Consider the following 21,290-nt stretch of genomic DNA (forward strand, 5'->3'; position numbering starts at 1 on the left):
TGTAGGGTTGTCTCTTTCTTGATCTCTTCCAGGATTATGGCTGTCATTTACAGCTTGTTGCAGGGAACTGCTCTGGTTTGTCCTGAAGTGGACTTCGTCCAGGATTTGTCTACCTTCAAGCTCCTGCCCTGCAGACTGGATGCTTGCTTACCCACCTTTCTTTTGCTGAGTAGAATTTGTGGATTCACTGAAAAAAAATCTGCCTTTTTCACCCTTGTCTATTTTCAGTCTCTGTCACTCTTGTGTTCTTTCGAGGGCAACTGCTTTCTGTTTGCTCCTTATATTTTATCCTGTTCTCTCAACACAAGGGTCTCTTTGATAGTTTTGACTTGATATGGTAACTTCCCCCTCTCAATCAGCACTTGTTCAGGACAAGGTCATTCTTTCTTCTTAGTTTGCTACTCACTCTTTCTGAACCTGTTCAAGGCATGACCACTTCTTCCTGAGCTCCTGCCTCACCTCCTCTGTCCACCACCTTCCAACTGCAGGTTTTAATTCATACCTACTGTATGTAATGCATAATATGATATTGATGATAATTATAAAATTGTTTGAATGAGCATATGACATGTATACATAAAACGTGCATACGTTTTCATAGGTTTCATTTCCTAAAGGACTAAGCTTTTTACTATTAGCCATATTTATCCATATGTTGGAATTGCTAATTAATTATTAAATTTTACAGGATTACTTATCTAATAGATTAAAAAAATGATTTAATTCTAGCTTTGTTACATGGGTTCTATTATCTGTCTTTTCTGTTTGCTTAAAAAGTGATTTCTAACTTTTCCCTGCTTCACCATGACACCAGGCAATGCTGCACTCTCTGGCCTCATTTAATTGTAATGGCTGTGGCCATGTGTTTACACAATAGACAAAAAAATCACTGGGGTCAGACAAGTTTTTAAGCTGCGCTGCATCACTACCCCAGACTCATTCTTACAGTTATATTTTTAATTCTCTACAACAGCATAAATTCTGGATACCAGCTAAATATGCACAGAAGTTAACTTTTCCCTGTTACTCTTCCAGCTTTCCATCAGTCATTCACCACTGTTTCCTTTAGCATGTCACTTTACTGTTGTTCATACAGATGCTTGGAATCTCACTCGCACTGCTCTAAACATATGCATTATGTAGAACTAGTTTTTCCTTGGGCATTATGTAGTATTTTTATAATATCTTGCCTGGTTATCTTCCATCATAATGTTTCCTAGGGGAGTAAAAACCCTTCTTACATTTAAAAGTTCACAGCTAGTTTACATTGGCAAGCAGACATGTTTTATGGACTAGACGGGGCAATATCTACTGTATGTCAATATTTGTTAACTAATCCCTGAAATAAACCCTTTTTTATCCCGTTTTAAAAGATTTATTTAAGTCTTGTGAAATGGTTGTTAGTAATACTGGAGTTGTGTCGATGTCATGCTAGATGAATCTCCTAGAAAGTCTCTTGTCCTCAAAAGTCAAGCCCAGTTCTCTGCAAAGAACAATATGTAATTAAATATTTGTTGACACAAATACATCATAGATTAACAGATGCACAGATTTAAAGAGTTTTCTTTGTACAAAATCTTGTTTTCAACAATCATGAAACTTGTATTACAGGGGTTAATATTTAATTGGCTGAGTTGTTTTTGTGGGTCTGTATTTTCTGGATCTCTGTCTTCCATGTATAGCCAATAAATAAAGAATATCAATAGTAACATTTCTGGACTGTTGTTACACTAAGGTAGAGGAATAACAGTTTGTTTTCTGTAATATGTATAAATTGGCATAAAAGTGCATTTTTGGATCTAAAGCATGCACCTCACAGTACCTAGGATAGTGAAGCAATACTCTGGGGACAACAAGAGACTTTGTTTTTTTAAAGGGCATAATTCTTCATCCATACATTTTATAAAAGTCATGCGTTTAGTGGTATATATACTCAGAAATGAATTTATATAGACTTGGACTTTCAGATTAAAAGGATAATTAACAAACAGTTCTAAAACATAATTTAAAAGTGTTTGGAAAATACAGTGCTGTAGTTCAACAAATATGTGGCTTAGCCTAGCTAGGAATAGAATGTTACCGAAAAATACACAATTTACTCAATCATTTGTTTGGAAAAAATGCCCTACTTTTATTTTTACACACACTGTAACAATAAGAAAATGTTTAACTCCAATAGATAACCATCAGTGCCTAATCCCATGGAAAATGTGAAGGAAACTAAAAGGCCTAGTTTTTAATTCTAGAAATATGCAGAAAGGAGGCATTCTCACTTGTGTCCCGGAAAGTACAGGAACTCCCTTTTCTTTGTGTAGTACTAACCAGTCACATTAATTTGTCAAAAACAGGGGGTCAAGGTTTAAGGATTATTTTTGTTTGCAAAGTGGTGAGTCTGTACATTTGCTTTGGTTTCTATATGCTCAATGTTTAATTTAGTGCTGTAGAAAGCTAATTTGCCAAAGAAGATATTTTCAGAAGTAGTAAGAAGATTAAATAAAGGTGGTATTTTCTACGATTCAGGTGCAAAGTTTAATCCCAGGTGTACAGTCTTACTGATCCTTTCTGATAACTTCTGCTCTTTTATCTGTCAGCGTTGTTTCTAGAGGTACTGTTTTATGAGCACTTTACCCTGTTTTATTATTTCTGTGTTCCTTTCTTAACAATGCAGATATAAGTATTTAATTTTAATTTTCTTTCAAACTGTTTCCATAAAATTTGGTCAGTTTAAAGGTAAAGCTAGTAAAATAATCCATCAAATTGTTTTATTTAAAAGAATTGTATGCTGTGAAACACCTTACAGTCTTTTGCTTTATATTGTACCTGCTTGTGTAGTTAATCAGATTTAAGCTTTTTTGTTATTTTGTGTTTTAGGTTCTGAAAAACACATGGTTTTTATGTTAATAAATGAAATTTTCCTTTACAGTGGGGACATTTCTTGGTTGAATGAGAACAGTGTAAAGTGCTTCACAAGGCTAGATGTAGATGAAAACAGAAGACACATTTCAGATAGAGTACTTAGGATCCTGTTATTCTGTTAAACATTGTATAGTAAAATCTGTGTTCTCAAAAATGATAGCCTGGGAGAACTATGGAATGCTGCTTACACTAAAGGCTTCCCATGTTGTGCTTGTATAATACAGTGTATGGTCACTATGCACCTTACTGCCCTCATAAAGAAAGAAATGGAAAAGTAAAGGAGATGGTAGGGAAGGTCCAAGGTGGAAGAGACAGGAGTCCAAGAGTCCAGAGCGTAATAGAATTACTTTTTGTAGGTGTCATATCTCAAAAAGATACTGTACATTTACAGAATCCCCAAAGATTACAGATCGAGAATTCAATTGTTATCCCAACCAGATGATATCAATTTAATTCCTAAGAGTTATGTACTTGTTTTGAATATCTAGTGTAGAAGTTGTAACCAAGTTCAATTACGAAACGGTTTAAATGAATGATATACCAAACGTATGTCCTCTTGATATGTGTAACTCTTTGTGACTGACTGAATTTATACCTCTTGTATTATGATAACCCTCACGATAAGATCTATTAGGTTTACATGCATATTCTATGTATTAATAAATGTATCCTCGTGTATAAGTACCTGTGTGTGCGCGTTGTTTGAGTTATATCACATGGTTGGATTCTAAGGCCATTAAAAGAATCAATTTTGTGATTTACTGCCACAATTAATAATTGTCCCAGTAAATGCCCAAACCCCTACAGAACTGGTGCCTCGTGAGAGTACACTACACCAGTAAGCACCTCACTGCCCAGTTATTTATAAAGAGTGCCACAAGATAGAGCTCAAAAAGGAGCTTAGATATTTTGTCTTTCCTTCATGTTATTTTCACTTTACCACAACATTTGTCCTTCTGTTTTCCTATTTAAAGATCCCTGCTACAGTACTCTTTCCTTGGGTGTATCACAGTATAAAAATATTTTCAGATATACAGTATTTAGATAGTACAGTATGTCTATTTTCACCTTGAATAAAGCCAGAAACAAGTACATTTAGTGCCATTTAACTATTTTAGAAAAGAATAATAAGACAATGAAATTATAATAAATGTCTTTTGAGTAGGTATATCTTGTTGTTTCTTTTAATATGAAATGATTTCCCGATGCAGCTTGCAATAATTACTCTTTAGCAGTGACACCCCAAATCTTTGGTAAAACATTCCAGTATATCTTCAGGTGGGCCATACTGAAAAAAAACATTCATTTTTTATTTATTTGTGTTCTGTATTAAGTTTTAAAGCCATCCTTGATAGGTATCAAGATAACGGATCTTACTGTTAAGTAATACAGCAATCATAGACTTGTGAAATAAATGGAAAGTGTATAGTATATGGTGTTTCCAACATCTTTTAGCACACAAATGCACAAGTACATTTTGAAAATAATATTTTTTCTTTGCTTGTAGGGTCAATTCTCAAGAGAATTCTCCACCGGCACCGGAAATAGAGTACTGTAGTCCTTTTGCACTGATTGGCATTGACTGCTGAAGAGAATGGATGCTGCTGTGGATATCCTGAAGCTGGTTCCAGTGAAAGTCAATGTGATGTCTGTCTCTGTAAGCTTGTTGGTTGTCTTTTTGGTTCTTCTCTACTGGTACGTAATTTATTTTTGTGTCTGTTATAATTGCAATGATCACTGGTTCCAGGTGAAATATTCAGTGTTCTAACATGTGAACGCTTTCATGTTGCTGGTTAGATTGTCTAAGAAAGGCCATTTAGCCTTTACACAGAGTGTTTATAAATTTAATTGGTATATTCAACCATATGATGTGAAAACTGCACCACGGAGCAGTGATCTGTGGTACACAAACAGGAAAATGGGAAATTTTCCCATGGGCAGTGACAGTATGTATCAGAGACCATGTCACAGGTGTTCAACAGAAGGCGTGGAGTGTGTTCCCCACCAAACCCACTCTTTTCTACTGCATTCTCCAAATTTTATGTTGCCCAAGTTTCGTTACTCAATGTCTAGTGTGGTTTTCACCATCCAGCTATTCAAACAGGCAAACTAATTTAGAAGCACCCTATATTCGTAACCGGTTTGTATTCTATGTAGTTTAGAAGTATAACAAAAACAGGTTCATCAGTAACAGTGTTTCTCTTAACCTTCTCTTAAGAATTGAAATTATTTGAAATACTGTAGCAGGCACCTTTCTCCCAAATACTCAGAACAGGAGTTCTCTGGTTTGGTACCTGAGCTGTGTAATTATATTAATACTGTATCTCTGAATTGTTAAAATAGAATAAAGTTTTTTTTCTTTTCATCACCTAATTTACAACTGTCCGATTTATTGACTTGATTCTGTCTTGGGCTGTCATGTGCACCACAAGACCTGTAAGACTATAGGAAATGACCTTTTGTGTTTTCAGTATATCCTTTAAGGATGTCAGTACACCTTAAATTATTTTGTTGGTCAATTCACTAAACTGGTTTGAACAGAATGTATCATTTTGGTTTTGGTTTTGAAAATATTGAATTGTTTTTTTGATATTTTCAGTGTTGATAAAGTCTTAATGATTTTTATTTTTTAATTATTGCATCAGCTATACTTTAAGTTTCCTTAGATTATTGGACCCGTCTGCCATTCATGTTTAGCTTGTGACTGAGACTCGTACTTTAATTGACCACAAAAGCTAAAGAGTCTAAATGTTGGTAATTAATTATTGTTGTTGTAATTCAGGTGGGTAGCTGTGTTAACATGCGTAGGCTGCAAAAGAACAAGTAATAGGTTTATTCCATGCTGACAAGAGAAGAAAGAAAACACAATGTTTCGGCCGTGGAGGCTTCTTCAGGTTTGGATAACAAGTGTCACTAGTGTGACCCACCACATGCAGCATTACAGTATTTAAAATAAATAATTAAAAATACATTATTCAAGTTGTTTTAAATGATGTGTTATAAAGATGCTTTTAACACCTGTCCTTTATTAAAATATATGTGGCCTAATTCAACTACAATATTCAAGCCACAACTCACATGAGACTCGCATGACTCCATTTAAATTAATAATATTAAAAACCCAGAAAACAGGAAGATATGTACCTGAGACAAATCTTAGCAGAGTTTTAAAAACAGATTTATCCAGGTCAGATTGTTTTACACATGGGAGGGGACTCACTTCAGTTGCTACGTGTGGAGTAGATCAAAAAGATCTCGGATGATTTTACTTGACAATTGTAATTTTAGAATAGCTAAACTAAACTCTTATCTGTAACCCAATAATTATGTCATATCTAGTATGATGCATGTGTGAAACCTTGCTTCCATTACTGCAGGATTTAAGATTACATAACATATACTGTACATGAGAGCACTGTCCCATACAGAGATGTCTTCCTAATTCAGAGAAATTTGATTTTGTAACCTTCTTTATTCAAATCCAGGTGAAGGTAATGGTATCAACAAGTTATGGAAAATGAGCAAGCCAGGGCAAAGAGCACATTTGCTTCTGGAAATTGCTGTGTTAAATGGCCATTTTTAATCACTTTTGTAGTGCTATACCAAAGACCATTTGTGACTTAAATTTAAGAAATAAAAGTTTTGACATTGATAGACAACATCTGTTTTTGACACATTTTATTGGGGGAAGAGACCTTTTTGTATCTTTCATTCCATATTTCCCATGCATTACTTAATGTTATCATTATCCAAGATTATACATGCTGTGTTAGGCAAATAAATTCCATACTGCTGGCAAGCTCCAGCATTTTAGATGAGGCAACTTACTTATGTAACCTTTTCAATTCTGACACTGAAAATTGAAATTCATAGCTGAAACTAAAAACCATATCATAAAATAGTTATAAATCTGAAATAGAAAATCACATTGTTTACGGGTGCCTCATTTGTTCAAATGTTTTAGTAAATAACTTGGTCAGTTTTGTTGAAATGGTGTTTACATATGGTTAAATACAGCTGATTTATACAGCTTTACACTGTCATGTGCCCACATTCTGTACTATGTTATGTTCCAACAAAAATTCTGTATTGCTGTAAAAGCATGCCAGTTGAAACAGGGTAACAAACAAGATTCTTAGGAAACAATGCATTTCCTTGGGGATCTGAAGTCTTAAATCCATTGGCCACATGCTAGATTTAGGTAATGTTTTTCTTCATGTAAATTGTCTAAAAAATTATAACAATATGGATTATACCTCTAAAGTTTTTTTTAATAATTAAGAATTTCACAAAATACTATTATTTTACTTTTCATTAAGTATAGGAATACCAAAAATATCTGTTCCCAGTAATGCAGCAGAAACACAAATACTGCCGTTTAGTCTAGGATGCTTTATGCTGTCTTTACAGAGCAAACAAAGTAGCTATCTTGTGTTTTATTTTGATAAAGTGACTTCACACAGTATTGTGCAGCACTGGTTTAAAAAAGTTTTACATTTATATACATTTATGTAACTTCTGAAATTGTTTTGTATGCTCCAACAGTGCTATTTCTGTACACATTACTGCTAAAATGCATTTGGACTTTCCTCTTATGAAAGAAGAAAGTGCTCATTCGGCAAGTTTCTTTGGAACAAATTTAGTTATAAGACAAGATTTTACATAGAAAATAAAAGATATCATGCTGTAATAATGGTTATTAGAAAAAGCATAAAGTAACCAGATGCTTTTAGTTGTCAATTTTTGCAACTATAGTACATGCTAATGCACAGCATAAAAAAGGGGTAATTTTTACATTCCAATAAAAAATCTATCATAACCAATGTTAAGATAAAATTATGAATTCTTTTTCTATAAATATAAATTTGAGTTTTAAGATTTAATATCATATTGTTTGGATAAAAATGTGTTGAGCTGCAAATGACAGATTTAAGCTCCATTTTAAACCTGCTAACTGTGTTTTAATGAACTAAATTTCTCGTTTTAGATAAGAGAAGCTGCTCAGAGCTCAAAAATATGTAGAAGGGTTTGTGGTTAAGAGTCTGCTGCCTACATTTTTGATTAAGCTGTCAGTTCTGGCTTTCTCGATTTTTTTTTCTCACTCCTCCAGTCTTCCAAAAGCCTTTGAAAGTGCATCTTTTCTTGAAGTGAAGACAGATCCCAGTGAGCTCTGCCAACATTACTGTCAGGGTCAAATACAACAGACCAGAAGTGCTATATTCATAATGTGTTAACTACCAGACATACTGTAGTTTTCTAGAAACAACAGAAACACTTTGGATGTTTGTAAAAAAGCATGGTAAACTGAGGTTAAAGACAAATACCTCTTTATAGACCTATCCACTGCCCTTTTCTAACATAAAAATCATGAATATGTAGAGCTTTGCTTTTAAATTATAAAAATCAATGTATTTTTAAATAGCCCCTTTCACAACAAGGTTGCCCCAAGGTGCTAAACAAAGCAAGTGACCATACATGTTGTGAATACAGAACAGAAAAGACCAGAGGACAACGGAGGAGAGGAACCAAAAACGCCTTAGTAAGGGGGAAAAAAACCCTCTAGGGGTCCAAGGTCAAATGGCTGCCCAACCCCTTTGGGCATGCTAACATTATACAATTTAAAAAAGGAATACATGAATAAGGGTATTAATCTATCCATCATGACTTCTGTGTGTTAGTACTTCATGCAGCTCTCTGTAGATAAATCCTCCTAAACAATAGCCACATCCACAATGTCCCTCTTGGATCCATGGCAGTGATGCAGCATCCAACTCAGATGGGCGCCATCCAGACATGTGGGGAGGCAAATAGGATAGTTTGGTCAGAACAGATGTATCTACCTGGTGGGCCAACACAGAGACACACAATGGCATGTACAGCAGCACCAGCAGCCATGGTTGCAGTGGGCTATAATGTAAGGTGTAAGTAGGCTAGGCTGAAGTAATAGGTCTTCAGTCTGGATTTGAAGACTGAGATTGACTCGGTATCCTGAACATGGGGTGGGAGACTGTTCCAGGCCCTGTTTAGGGGCCCTGTAACTAAAGGCTTTACCTCCAACTGTTTTTTTTATTAATGCATGGAATATGAAGAAGACCTGCATTCTGTGATCTAAGTGGGCAACTTGGATGGTAAACATTAATAAGTTCCATTAGATAGACAGGTGCCTGACCTCTGAGAGCCTTTTCAGTAAGTAGAAGGATTTTGAAGACCGCCCTGTACTTGACAGGAAGCCAATGAAGAGAGCTAAGTATGGGGGTTATATGGTCGTACTTTCTGCTCCTAGTAACAATTCTAGCTGCTGCATTCTGAATTCGCTGTAAGGTGTTGAAAAAGTGATGGGTGCTCCCTGATAGTAGGGCATTGCAGTAGTCTAACCTGCTGTTTACAAGAGCATGCATTAATTCCTCTCTGTCTTGAGTGGAGAGAAACTGCCTTCGTTTTCCAATGTTTCTTAACTGTAGGAAGCATGTTTTCGATACTGTTTAACATGAAAGTTAAACGAAAGCCCCAAAGACTCAGCACGTAACTTAGGCAAATTTTTAAATCCTCTGATTTAAGTGCTGAAGTTATAGTACTCCTGTAAGTATTGTTGCCTCTAAACAACAGAGCCTCAGTTTTGAGTAACAAAACATTTACACACATCTAAGTCTTTACTTCCTTAATGCAATCAACTAAAGTGATAATAGAAGAGTTTTTGTTAGGTGTAAATGAAATGTATATTTGAGTGTCATCAGCATATGAATGAAAGTTAATATTATGTTTTCGTATTATCATACCTAATGGCAGCATGTAGAGAACAATATTGGTCCCAGCACTGATCCCTGTGGTACCCCAAATTGAACTGAAATTCAAATTTTAATTGAATCGAAATTGACAAAACAGTAGAATTATTAGATATTTGAAGATACAGTAGTGAAAATGATTAGTTAAATATGGAGTAAACCACTTAAGGACAGTTCCACATAAGCCAACCTCAAACTAAAGGCTGTGTAACAAAACAGAGTGGTCAAATGTGTCAAAGGCAGCACTAAAATCTAGAAGCACAAGCACTGTTGCATTCTCAGCGTCAGTAGCTAACAGAATATCATTTACGACTCTTTTTAATGCAATTTCAGTGCTGTGGCCTGGGTGGAAACCAGACTGGAATTTCTCAAGTGTATTATTTGAGTCCAGATACAGTTGAAGTTGGGCCACAACTCTCAAGAAGTTTAGATAGAAATGGGATGTGTGAGACAGGCCTGCAGTTGTTAAGAACTTGTGGATCCAAATTTGGCTTCTTAAGGAGAGGTCTAAGAACCGCCACCTTAAATTGATTAGATATAATGCCAGATGCAAGAGATGTGTTCGTCATACTAATTATAGGTCCTGCCAGTACTTTGAGGGAATCTTTGACTAGCTGAGCGGGGATGGGATCTAGCGGGGATCTTGTCTTAATATTTAATTTTTTGAGTTCTTGTTCATTAACTAATGGAAAAACACTAAAGAAGTTCACTTATTGTTTCTGTACTAGACTTCTTTGTGTCTTATTTGATTGTGGTTGAAGTCTGATGTGTTCATTTTATTGTTAAACAAGTTCATGAAATCGTCACTACTAAAGTTAGATGGTACTATAGAATCGGTCTTATTTGTAAGATTAGCTATTGTCTTAAATAGGTAGCGAGGGTTATTTTAATAATAAGTTCAGAGTAGTAGACCAAACGAGCTATATATACTGTAGGGCTTTCTTATATTGTCAAGTATATTCGGTCCATGCTGACTTGAATACTTGTAGACCAGTAGATCTCCATTTGCGTTCTAGTTTGCGGCACTCCTGTTTAAGGGATTGTGTGTGATCATTATACCATGGAGAGTCGGGGCAATTTCATCAAGGGCCTGTCTGACCACTGTATTATAGTCATGTGTGATTTTGTCAACATTGTTACTGGAGATTAAATTATTTTGATAGAATACTATTTATATTGAACAAGCTAACAGTACAGTACAGCTTCTTATAACATAATCACAAAACCTGTATGTTTAAACAATTATATGAAGCAGAATATGTCTAATAAGAAAACAGAAATGTATTCTCACTCTGTGTAGCTTGAGCATAACGAGGAATGGCCTGACTGAGCTCATAAAACAACCTGAAGAAAGAATGGTCATTGACCGTTCTGTACTGTACCATGACCGTACTGTACAAAACTTAAATATAAAAACAAAAAATGACTAAGAAATACAGAAAAGATAGATTTAAAGTAGACATATGAGCTCTGACTCCATAATAGTTCTCAGATAACAAATTATAGAAGAGAGCTGATATGTTTCCTGTTCAAATCTGAGCAATGAATGAAAAAGGTCTAGTTAACATTGTAGTTCAGGTGGGTAGCTGCGTCAGCATGCGTAGGCTGCAAAGGAACAAGTAATAGGTTTATTCCATGCTGAAAAAAAGAAGAAAGAGAACACAACGTTTCGGCCGTGGAGCCTTCTTCAGGTGTGAGAGAGACAGGGCAGTAGGCAAAGGTAAAGTAGCGGGAGAACAAAGGTTGGGAGGGAGGAGGAGTGAGAGGCGGGAGCAGGGGACAGAAAGAGAGGCCAATCAAGAGGTGTGAAATGAAACTTCCAATGAATGGAGAAAATTTAAAAGAATAGTAGTCTGTCATTAAGAGAAGGGAGAATGTGTGATCCTAGCTGCAGAATAATTTTGGTTTCGGTGGTCTTTCTGATGTATGAGTTCGGAAAACTGTCTTGCAATTATCTGAGTAATGGATTTTTATGTGATAGACTTTATTGTGCCTATGCTGTTACAGATATATTAAGTCACATGATGTAGAAGAGAATTAACCTTGTTACACTGCCTCTCTGTGAAGTCATTTTCTGTACAGTATTCATTATTGAACTATTTTGCACAGGACTATTTTGGTTAGATACCCACAGCATGATGCTGATGTAACCATAATTTATTGCCTTTGATGGTTCGGCTTTCTGAGATGTCTGTGGCTTAGAGATCACATTTCTATGTTCTAAATCAAATCACATTCCTCCATTCCACAAGGTACAGTTAGCCTGAGCTGCAACCACACACAGACTTGCATCAATAGCTTAAATCACAGACAGCCACACAGTGTTCACAGCACTATATTTTACCTCCGTTTTATTCATTGATCAGGGTGCCTTTGCGGAAGCACCATACACTGGTTATTGTTTAATTAAAGACTTATTGACAGTTCATTCATCAAATGAACTAATCATATCATGGCACACCTCTCTGTAAGGTTTAAGAATTTGCTTTGTTCGGCTGTTTTCCTGTGAATTCTTGTTTATAAATCTAAATATGGTTAACTATAGAATATTCACAGCTGCTTAAACAGCTGGAATTCTACTTCTGTACAGTATCTGAAGAGATTTGAAGAGATTTTTTTTACCTTACTTGAGGAAGCTTCAAGAAACCACTAGAAGAGATTCTTTATTAACTGCTACTGGTAAAATAACCAATATGAACTGAATGGCCTCCTCTTGTTTTTTTACATTTTTTGTGGTATGTGTAGCATTTTACATTTCTTGCCCAGTATTTTAATGTTCAGTGAGGTCCAGAACCTCCAGGCAAGGAGCACTGTCTCAATGGACTTTCCATTTGTGCTGTAAATCTACACAAAGCTCTTACTAATCTTATGTACTGTACTGTAGCATTTGTCACTCATGTGACTAGTTTTTTTATTTGTTTTGTGTTTTTACTACCGTTTTCCATTGCATTCCCACTCTCTGTAGCTTGGGCATAAAAGTGTCTTAATAAACAATGTCTTCACCATGTACATAAAATGCTCTTAACAAAGGGTATTTATTCATCCAGTCATGTGCCATTTTCTCCAAAACAGTTATTACCTTTAGGCTTTGCATATCCAACTATAGTGTTGAACAACAGAGATGACAGCTAATGTCTGAATCACTGTCCATTTCTCAGGAAGCAGTGGTGAATTACTGGCCTTCTTAAGGCATCTGACCAATTGGTGTAAGACAGTTTAAAAACCAGGAGGTTGATGCTTCTAGAGTCAGTCAGCATCTCCCATGTGGAGACAGGAGACAGATCCAGAGTGGCAACTGACTGACAGAGTGAGGAAGCGACTAGAAAAACTTTTATGAGTAGTGGGCACATGAGTTTTTTTTTTTTTATTTCAGAGGGACATTTTTAGAACTGGTAAGCAGCTTAGCAGCCCAGTTGGGCTCATCAAGAAGTCTAGTTAGAAGCTCAAAGAGAATTCTGGAGTTTTGGTTATTTTACCTCCACTGTAAATGAAACCTTACAGCTGTTTTGTATGTCGGATGTACCAAGACCTACCCATAAACGATTCTTTTTCTGATCAAGGTGTGAAATATAGAGCAACCCAATGCTGCAGACATACAGTATGCCACTTTAGAAGATACAGGATGCTGCATTTTAGTCCTAATCCTTTTCCATATTTGAAACACAGATACAATAACAGATACCACATCTTTCTTAACCATATCCTGTGGTGAGATACAATGTGCTAGCTTTGCCCAGTCAGTTAAAATTAATCTTTTTGAAAAATGTCATCAAAATGATTGGATTTTAACTGGACGTTTTTCTCAATTCTTACAGTGATGGGAATTAAATAGCTGTGACCTGGAAGTGCAGTTTTGTCTGGAGGAAATACAAATGGCATGTTTTATAGCTGGTCCCATCCAGTGTAAATGAACAGAAATGTCACTGTGGGGTTAGTTCATTCTAAGCAGTGAAAAAGCACTCACTCACAACTCCTTTACATAAACATTCTGAATGAGATAATGCAGATGGAGCAGATGACGAATATGTACCCTGGTAATGTTTGTATGGCCGACATGCCACTAACATTTTCATGCTGTTTGAGTACAGTTATCTCCTGATGGACTCTAACCAGGTTAAGAGTACAACAATCAATAATTTGGACAGAGTTTAGACTGGTTTGTACAGAAACTTCCAGAAACACTATGGGCTCACCTTCATAATGCTTGCAATCCACATTCCAGCCTTGGTGTTGTTTGTTGATATGGTTGTTCTGGTTCTTTCAGTTATTGCATTTCATTTTATCTATTCATTTGTCAAGCCATTTTGTAAAATATTATAAGTCAGTGCCATTTCATTTTTGAGGAGGATGTGCTCTACCATTTCTTTATTAAACCTTAAGCGGTGCCTAATTAAAAGAGTTAATTTAATCTAATTTTATGGACATCATTAAAATACATACTCTCTAAAAGAAAACATATAAAAATGCATGAGGAACATTAAAGTTGAACATATATGGTATGTCACTTCTGTTGTTTATACATATAATGAGGCCATGTTATAAATAACAGGCTTTCAAAGAGCCTATTTATTTGGACTTTTTCTAAAGTAGCAGTGTAGCTACATTTCATAACTCCAGGAATAATCAAAGTATTATAATTGCTTTATTTATATGGTATTTAACATGCATGAATGTTTTACATGATTATTTTAATTGTGTAAATGGAATATTTACATTTTGAAACTTTGGAAGAGATTTGTGTCAATCAGGTCGATCAATTAAATCAATTTAATTGAGTTCCTAATTTTAAGACAAAAAGAGCTTTGGTTTTTATTGCAGATGCTTCCAAAACCGATTTTACTTCAAAAACAATCAAAGTGATCCAACTTGTTTCTGGAATTAGGTGACCAAGAGAAAAACTGACTTTACTTTGTACTTACTGTACATAAAGTAAAAATTATATGAGGTGTATGCTAATGCTTTATAACGTTCAGTTACACATGAAGGAGCTCATGTACAGTAGGTATCTCATTATTCTAAAAAAAAAAGTTGATTGTAGCAACAAAATAATGTAAAATTTAGTTTTGGTAAGCACAAGAGAGCTACGAGAAGTTTGTAAATGCAGAACAGTGTAATCCCATACAAATATTTTTCAAAGAATGGTAAATCTTATTTCTTTAAAAAGTTACACAACTTGAACAAATGCAAACAGTAAGGCACCTGTACAGAAGAAAAAGGAAATTACCCCTTACTTTTAACTCTACAATTGAAAAAATGTGGCTGTACTTACATAGCCAAAAAGCACACTGAAAGTAACATGCATCCTCCGGGTCATTTATGGTCTAACAAATTTAAACATATTAGACCATCACCTTGTCCTCACCAAGTCCTAAAAGTAGATTAAACTAACATCATTTGACATCATTAAACACACACAAATTGTACTTTTTTCTATTTAAGAAAATCAGCCAGCATTCAATACCTATGTGTGAAAAAGTAAGTGCACCTTGCTATCTCAATTAAGAGGATATGTAGATTGGTTTTATAATAGTAAATATAACACTAAAACGTGTAAATGATTAGTTGATAATTATAATAAGAATGCCAAAATAGAAAGTTTGTGTGTTATTTGTCAAATTAGGTTATTAGTTTTATTTAATGTAATTAGTTGGTGAGGACTAGGTGAAGGTCGAATACAGTATATCTTAATACAGTAAGTTAAACCATAAATTCTTAAGTGATATCATATTTACATTTTCACAACACTGTATATTGTATGCAGTTTGAATTATGAACTTGTAATGAGAACTCTTTACTACAGAGAGTTGGTACACTCTTCTTTAATGTTAAAACCGATTTGCCAGACTAAAGTTCTTTTGCCCTGTGATATTCCCAACAGAATTGTGGCTGCAGTATGTTCTCATAAAGTAGCATTCTTTCTAATACAAGGCACAAGCCTTTGTAATTTAGTGCTACAGAGAACTGAATTGTAATCACAGCAAAAAATTCATGACAATTTATATGCTAATACAACCAGATAAACCACAGTAGAGCCTCCATTACCTGAAGCCAGCAATGGCAGCACTCTGGATTATTCAGACTGCAGCTGTGGGATTCTGTACTCTATGTACCTCATAGAGTTCTTCATTACACATTCAGGTTACAGTACATGGATGCTTCTGTGTTTAATTGGTTATGTATTAAGGCATTATAATCTGGAATCTGAAAGCCAGTGTCATATCCTCAGTTTTTGATATTTTATCTGCTGTGCTGAAACTAGGTACAAATGTAGTGTATTTCTCTAATGTTTTTTTTATTCATCAGGTAGTTTCCAAATACTCGGTAGCTTATGGAAGCTTTTGAAAAGCCACCTTGAATACCACAGGGTTACTTAATACTTGTTAACTCCAGTAACAACAATAAAAAAATCCAGAATACAACCCATCTAATGCAATGGATGTCACCACATCAGAAAGGAGATGTAAGAAAGTTGTATCCAATGTTGATAAATATACAGTATTTAAATGATAAATTAAATATATTGATTTAATTGATTTACCTGATTGACAAAAAATCTCATCCAAAGTTTGAAAATCTAAATCTTCCATTTACACAATTTAAATAATCATGTAAAACATTTATGCATGTTAAATACTATATAAATAAAGCAATTATAAAACTTTGAGTATTCATGGATTTATTAAATTGTATCTACACTGCTTCTTTGGAAAACATCCAAATTAATAGGCTCTTTGAAAGCCTGTTATTTATAACATGGCCTCATTATATGTATAAACAAAAGAAGTGACATACCATATATATTCAACTTTAATGTTCCTCATACATTTTTATACATTTTCTTTCAGAGAGTATGTATTTTAGTGATGTCTATAAAATTTGATTCAATTAACTCTGCAAAATTAGACACCACTTAATGTTTAATAAAGAATCAGTAAAGCACTTCCTCCTCAAGTATGAAATGGCACTGACTTAGAGTACTGACAAAGCTGAAAAAAAGAATTACATGCTCAAGTTGTGCAGCCCTGAGGTTTTTTGTGAAGATGTCAAATGTCCCTCAGTTTAAACACTTAAAAAATTTGTTAATAGACACACAGGAAGTACTGTACATTCCTGAGGTTATCAAAACCAAAGGAGAGGTAAAAAAATACTGATTTCAGGGGTAAAGTTGAACATCATGCACTTTGAAATATATCCAACTTAAAAAAATACATATGCTTTTGAAAGCCACACATCTCTATATTTCTTTGATAGAAACTAATAAAACCCCACCATACAATGCACATAAAACATACGTACAGTATGTGCCTAACAGATTTGGAGGCTACTTCATTAACTATCAATATATTCATATTTGTATGTATTTGTAATTTTATTTTTTTGCAGTACTGGGTGGGCTTCACAATTTTTTTATTTGTTGTTTATATTCTTGCCTCCTGTAGATGACTTCTGAAAATGCTTGCTTGTTGCAGTATTAGGAACAAGAAACTGTATATTGATGCTGATGAAAATGTAGTTGGAAATAAAATTGTGCATGGTTACTGTTGGTCATTATTCTTGTCGAGTGTCATTTTCAGGGCCAGGTTAGTGTTGAACTACTATACATGCTGATTATTCAAAGGCCTTTATGATAAAATTTACTGTTCTACATTCCTCGCAGAACATTAAATATGCAATATGATGATACTGTAAAAGAGAGTTAATACTGTACATACAGTATATACCAATTTAGAATGACTTAAATCAGGTCAAGTGTACATTTGCTACAGTCTTTGTTCTGTCTTTATAAAGAATTGAATGTAGTACTGTATATACTTTTTTACTGGTGAAAATTGTTTCAGAACAAAGCACAAAATGATTGTAGAATATGAACAATCTATTTGAAAGCAAGTGCAGGGCCCTCCAGATTTATTGATGAATCATACTGTACAACAGAATTGATACTGCCTTGTTTAACAAAATCTAAATGAGAGTAAATTCATGTAAATAAATCTAATCTGTTTGAAAATTTTGCAGTGTGGAAAAAATTAAGTGTGCTGTTTAAGAAGGAAATGGTAGAAAAAAATAACAAATCATGAGAGAAAGCTGTACAGTTGAAATGTTGTGTGCATTCTTTTTACTTTTCACTGTGGAATTACTAAGTACCTTTACTAAGGCTTTTGAGAAAGCTACACATAGGAAATTAATTCTGAAAATTCAGAATGTAATTCATGTATGCAGAGCATAAACAAAAATGAACACTATGTTTATACATTTTATATACAGTGAATTTATTTTGGATACTAAATGTTTTCTGGTGTCTTTTTTTATTTCTTGATCGTGACTGACCATGATATGCTCTTGAGTCATTGTTGCACAGGATCTAAATCACTTCTAGTGAGAGGTGATATGGTGATTTAACCTGTGTGTCAGAACAGAAATACACAGAAAGGAACTAGTATGCTCTGCTAATCAATAGAACAATGCCTTTGTGACATCAGTATGTCGGAGTTCACTCACAGTTGCTTGCAGCCTGGGGTGTTCACAGCTGGTAAGATTTTATAACCTGTCAATGAAAGGACATGATTTGGGAGCCCATGAGTCATGACACCTTGCCAATATCGAATGTAATCAGATTTTATTCAGTTTAATGGGTATTGTATGACTTCCATTTTGTAGCAGCAGTCTTAGTTGTTATTGTTGCTTTATCATAAATAAGTCCTCACTAAGGCAAAAAATAGGAATATTTAATAAAATGCATGATTTCAAAAGTTATCACAAATGTCAGAAGCACAGTATGTTCCTTTGCTTTGCATTCCAAGGTTTTTTGGGGTATTATTGCCCAGTGTGGTTGGCTTAATTCTCTGGTTCATGCAGCCACTCTGACTTACAATGAATCTATCAAATGTATTATTATTATTATTATTATTATTATTATTATTATTATTATTATTATTATTATTAGTCTTTAGGACACATTCCTGTTTTAAAAAGCTGATCTGGCAGAAAGGCTCACTCTGCTGCAACAGTCAGCATTAAGCAATGAGAGCTATGGGCTGGGGCCTAACAATTGTCTTTTAGTCTCCTGATTGGGCAAGATTCTTCTGTCTCCAAGTTTAAATAAACCCAGCCAAGACCAACAGCTTGACAAATCCTAAAATTATGACTGATAGTGGTGTTTTCACTGACATATGGTTCAGATTGCACATAACAGCAGATTTTTTTCTTTCCCCTCATTTCTTGTAATTTTTAATAGTGTGAACAATAAGGATCATTCCAGTTCTCATACCTATGATCAACCCAATGATATCTTTTCCCCTTTTTCATTCACATACTGTAATGATAGCTGTGTATGAAGCTTAAAGTCTTGAGGGAAAGCACCCCTCATCATATGTTCTTGTCTCTTAAAATTCTGTTTCAAACTCCCAAATGGTTCATCTGCCAAAGACTCACTTTGAGTGCAGTTTGGGCCCTGATTCAGAGATTGTACAGTACATTTGAGCCTTACTCCAGTCACCTGCTGGGTGTGACTAGGATTCCCCATGTACAGTATGTGACAGTGCACAGCTGGCTCTGCACTGCAGGGAGTAAGCCATGTATTCAGAAATATGAAACTATTTTTTTTAATTAGTCTGTTCAAAGCTATTACAGGTTGAGCAATAAACTGGATGGAAAATGAATATATGGGTAATTCTGAATTATTTTTCTGTGCAATTGGCCATATCACCCTACAGGTCTCAACTGGCTACCCACTGAAGCTAAGCAGGGTTGACCCTGATCAGTACCTATATGGGAGACCTCCTGGGAAGCTATGGTTGCTGCTGGAAGTGATGTTAGTGGGACCAGTGTGGGGTGCCCACCCTGCGGTTTGTGTGGGTCCCGGTATAGTGTTGGGGACACAATGCTGTAGTGGGCACAGTCTTTTGGATGAGACGTTAAACCGAAGTCCTGACTCTCAGTGGTCATTGAAGATCCCCGGGCATTTCTCAATTCCTGGTGTCTGGGCTAAATTTCCCCCTTCAGCCTTTACCCTGGCCTCCAAATCGCCCCCATGTCTGATTAGCTTGTACTTGCCCTGCGATGGACTGGAGCCCTGTTCAGGGTGTACCCTGTCTTGTTTTGCCAATGGCATGACGTTTTTCTGTGCAATCATATTAAGGTATCATATTTAACACTATATTTAAATATAGTAAAAACATACTTATTGGGAAATGTGTCATTTTTACTGTGTACTAATGAAATTTATATTTCAGGTAAAAAAAATATTATGAGGAAAAAGTATAGAATTTTAGCTTTGCTTCTGGGTATTATTTTGTGTATATTTAGCCATGATAGGACAATGTCATTTGTTGAATTCAGTCCCCCCATTTCAGGTGAGCATAAGTATTGGGACAAATAGCTGACTACATTGTGTTAATTGTAAAACCTGAAAGAGCTTTGAATTTATACTGTAGCCTTGGTTCCAGCCTTTGGAGTATACAGTAGGTTTTGGGTCTGTCTCTTGACTTTATAAACCAAGATGCAGACTAAAAGAGTTTTCAATGATAGGAAAGAAAAAATCTAAGAAAAGTCAAATGAGAACCCCTGCAGAGGAACCACAACATCAACAACATGGAAAGTCTTAAAAAAGAGAACACTGTAGGATTATGTGTGGAGGGTGAAAGTGTCTCAATTAATTGTGTGCAGCAGAGTTCGACAGGTGTATTACAAGGGCTACACTGCAAGGTACTCTCATTAACACTAAAAACTGAAAGGAGAAATTAGAATTTGCAAAGAAGAAAAAGATTAACCACAATAGTTCTGGAACAAAAACATCTTTATCAAAGTGGAAGAAAGGCAAAAGCATGGAAAAGTAAAGGAATTGTAAATGATTCTAAGCACACCAACTCATCTGGAGCTTGCTCACTGATCGTTATTGATTATGTAACTGATGATGGCAGTGGAAGAATGAATTCTGAATTGTACAGAAATAACTTCTCTGACCATGTCCAAAAAATGCATCACAATCACAACAGTTGTTCAGTCTACTGCAGGACAATGACCCAAAACATTCTGCACATTTAATCAAAGAGTTCATTGGGCAAAAGCAGTGGAAATATTTTAACTGGTCAAAATAACCTCTTTATCTGACTCCAATTGAGCATGCATTTCACATGTTGAAGAGGAAACTAAAGTCAGAAATCTCTGCAAACAAGCAACAACTCAAAGGGACTGCAGCTAAGGCTTTACAAATCATCTCAAATTATTCTATCAAAGCCCTGGTGATGTCAACAAGAAACTTGACACTAGTTTAACTTACTTTAATTTATCCCGAGCTATGCTGACCTGAAATTGGTGATGATTGAATACAGGCATATTTGTTATACATAAAATGTATGTATAACAATATCTAGAAAGAAAAGATCATCCTGTCATCCTGTACTTTCGCTTCATATAATCTTTTCATCTGAAATACAAATTCACTTCACTGCCCCAATATGTATGCTTTTCACTGTACAGTATATAAGTATTTCTGTTAAATTTCATGTTCTCCAGGTTTTACTATATATGTAATATACTCTGATATCCAATGCAATATTAGAGACCATTGCAGCAATGACATCCTTTGTGCTCTCT

General features: G+C 35.1%; 1 protein-coding gene across 3 annotated transcripts in view; it reads left to right on the top strand.

Moving 5' to 3' along the window:
- tbxas1 (thromboxane A synthase 1 (platelet)) overlaps positions 1 to 21,290 on the top strand; it is a 129,354-nt gene that overhangs the window by 14,962 nt on the left and 93,102 nt on the right. For 2 of the 3 annotated variants that reach the window (XM_006633793.3, XM_069192155.1), the window contains one exon: positions 4,424 to 4,611. In XM_006633793.3, coding sequence (XP_006633856.2) covers positions 4,511 to 4,611 — 101 coding nt within the window. In that variant the 5' untranslated portion in view covers positions 4,424 to 4,510. Of the gene's footprint in view, positions 1 to 2,299; positions 2,387 to 4,423; positions 4,612 to 21,290 lie in introns of those variants that run through there. The other variant, XM_069192156.1, reaches the window with a different exon arrangement.

This window comes from Lepisosteus oculatus, chromosome 7 (genome assembly GCF_040954835.1).
Source record: "Lepisosteus oculatus isolate fLepOcu1 chromosome 7, fLepOcu1.hap2, whole genome shotgun sequence".
Lineage (NCBI taxonomy): Eukaryota > Metazoa > Chordata > Actinopteri > Semionotiformes > Lepisosteidae > Lepisosteus > Lepisosteus oculatus.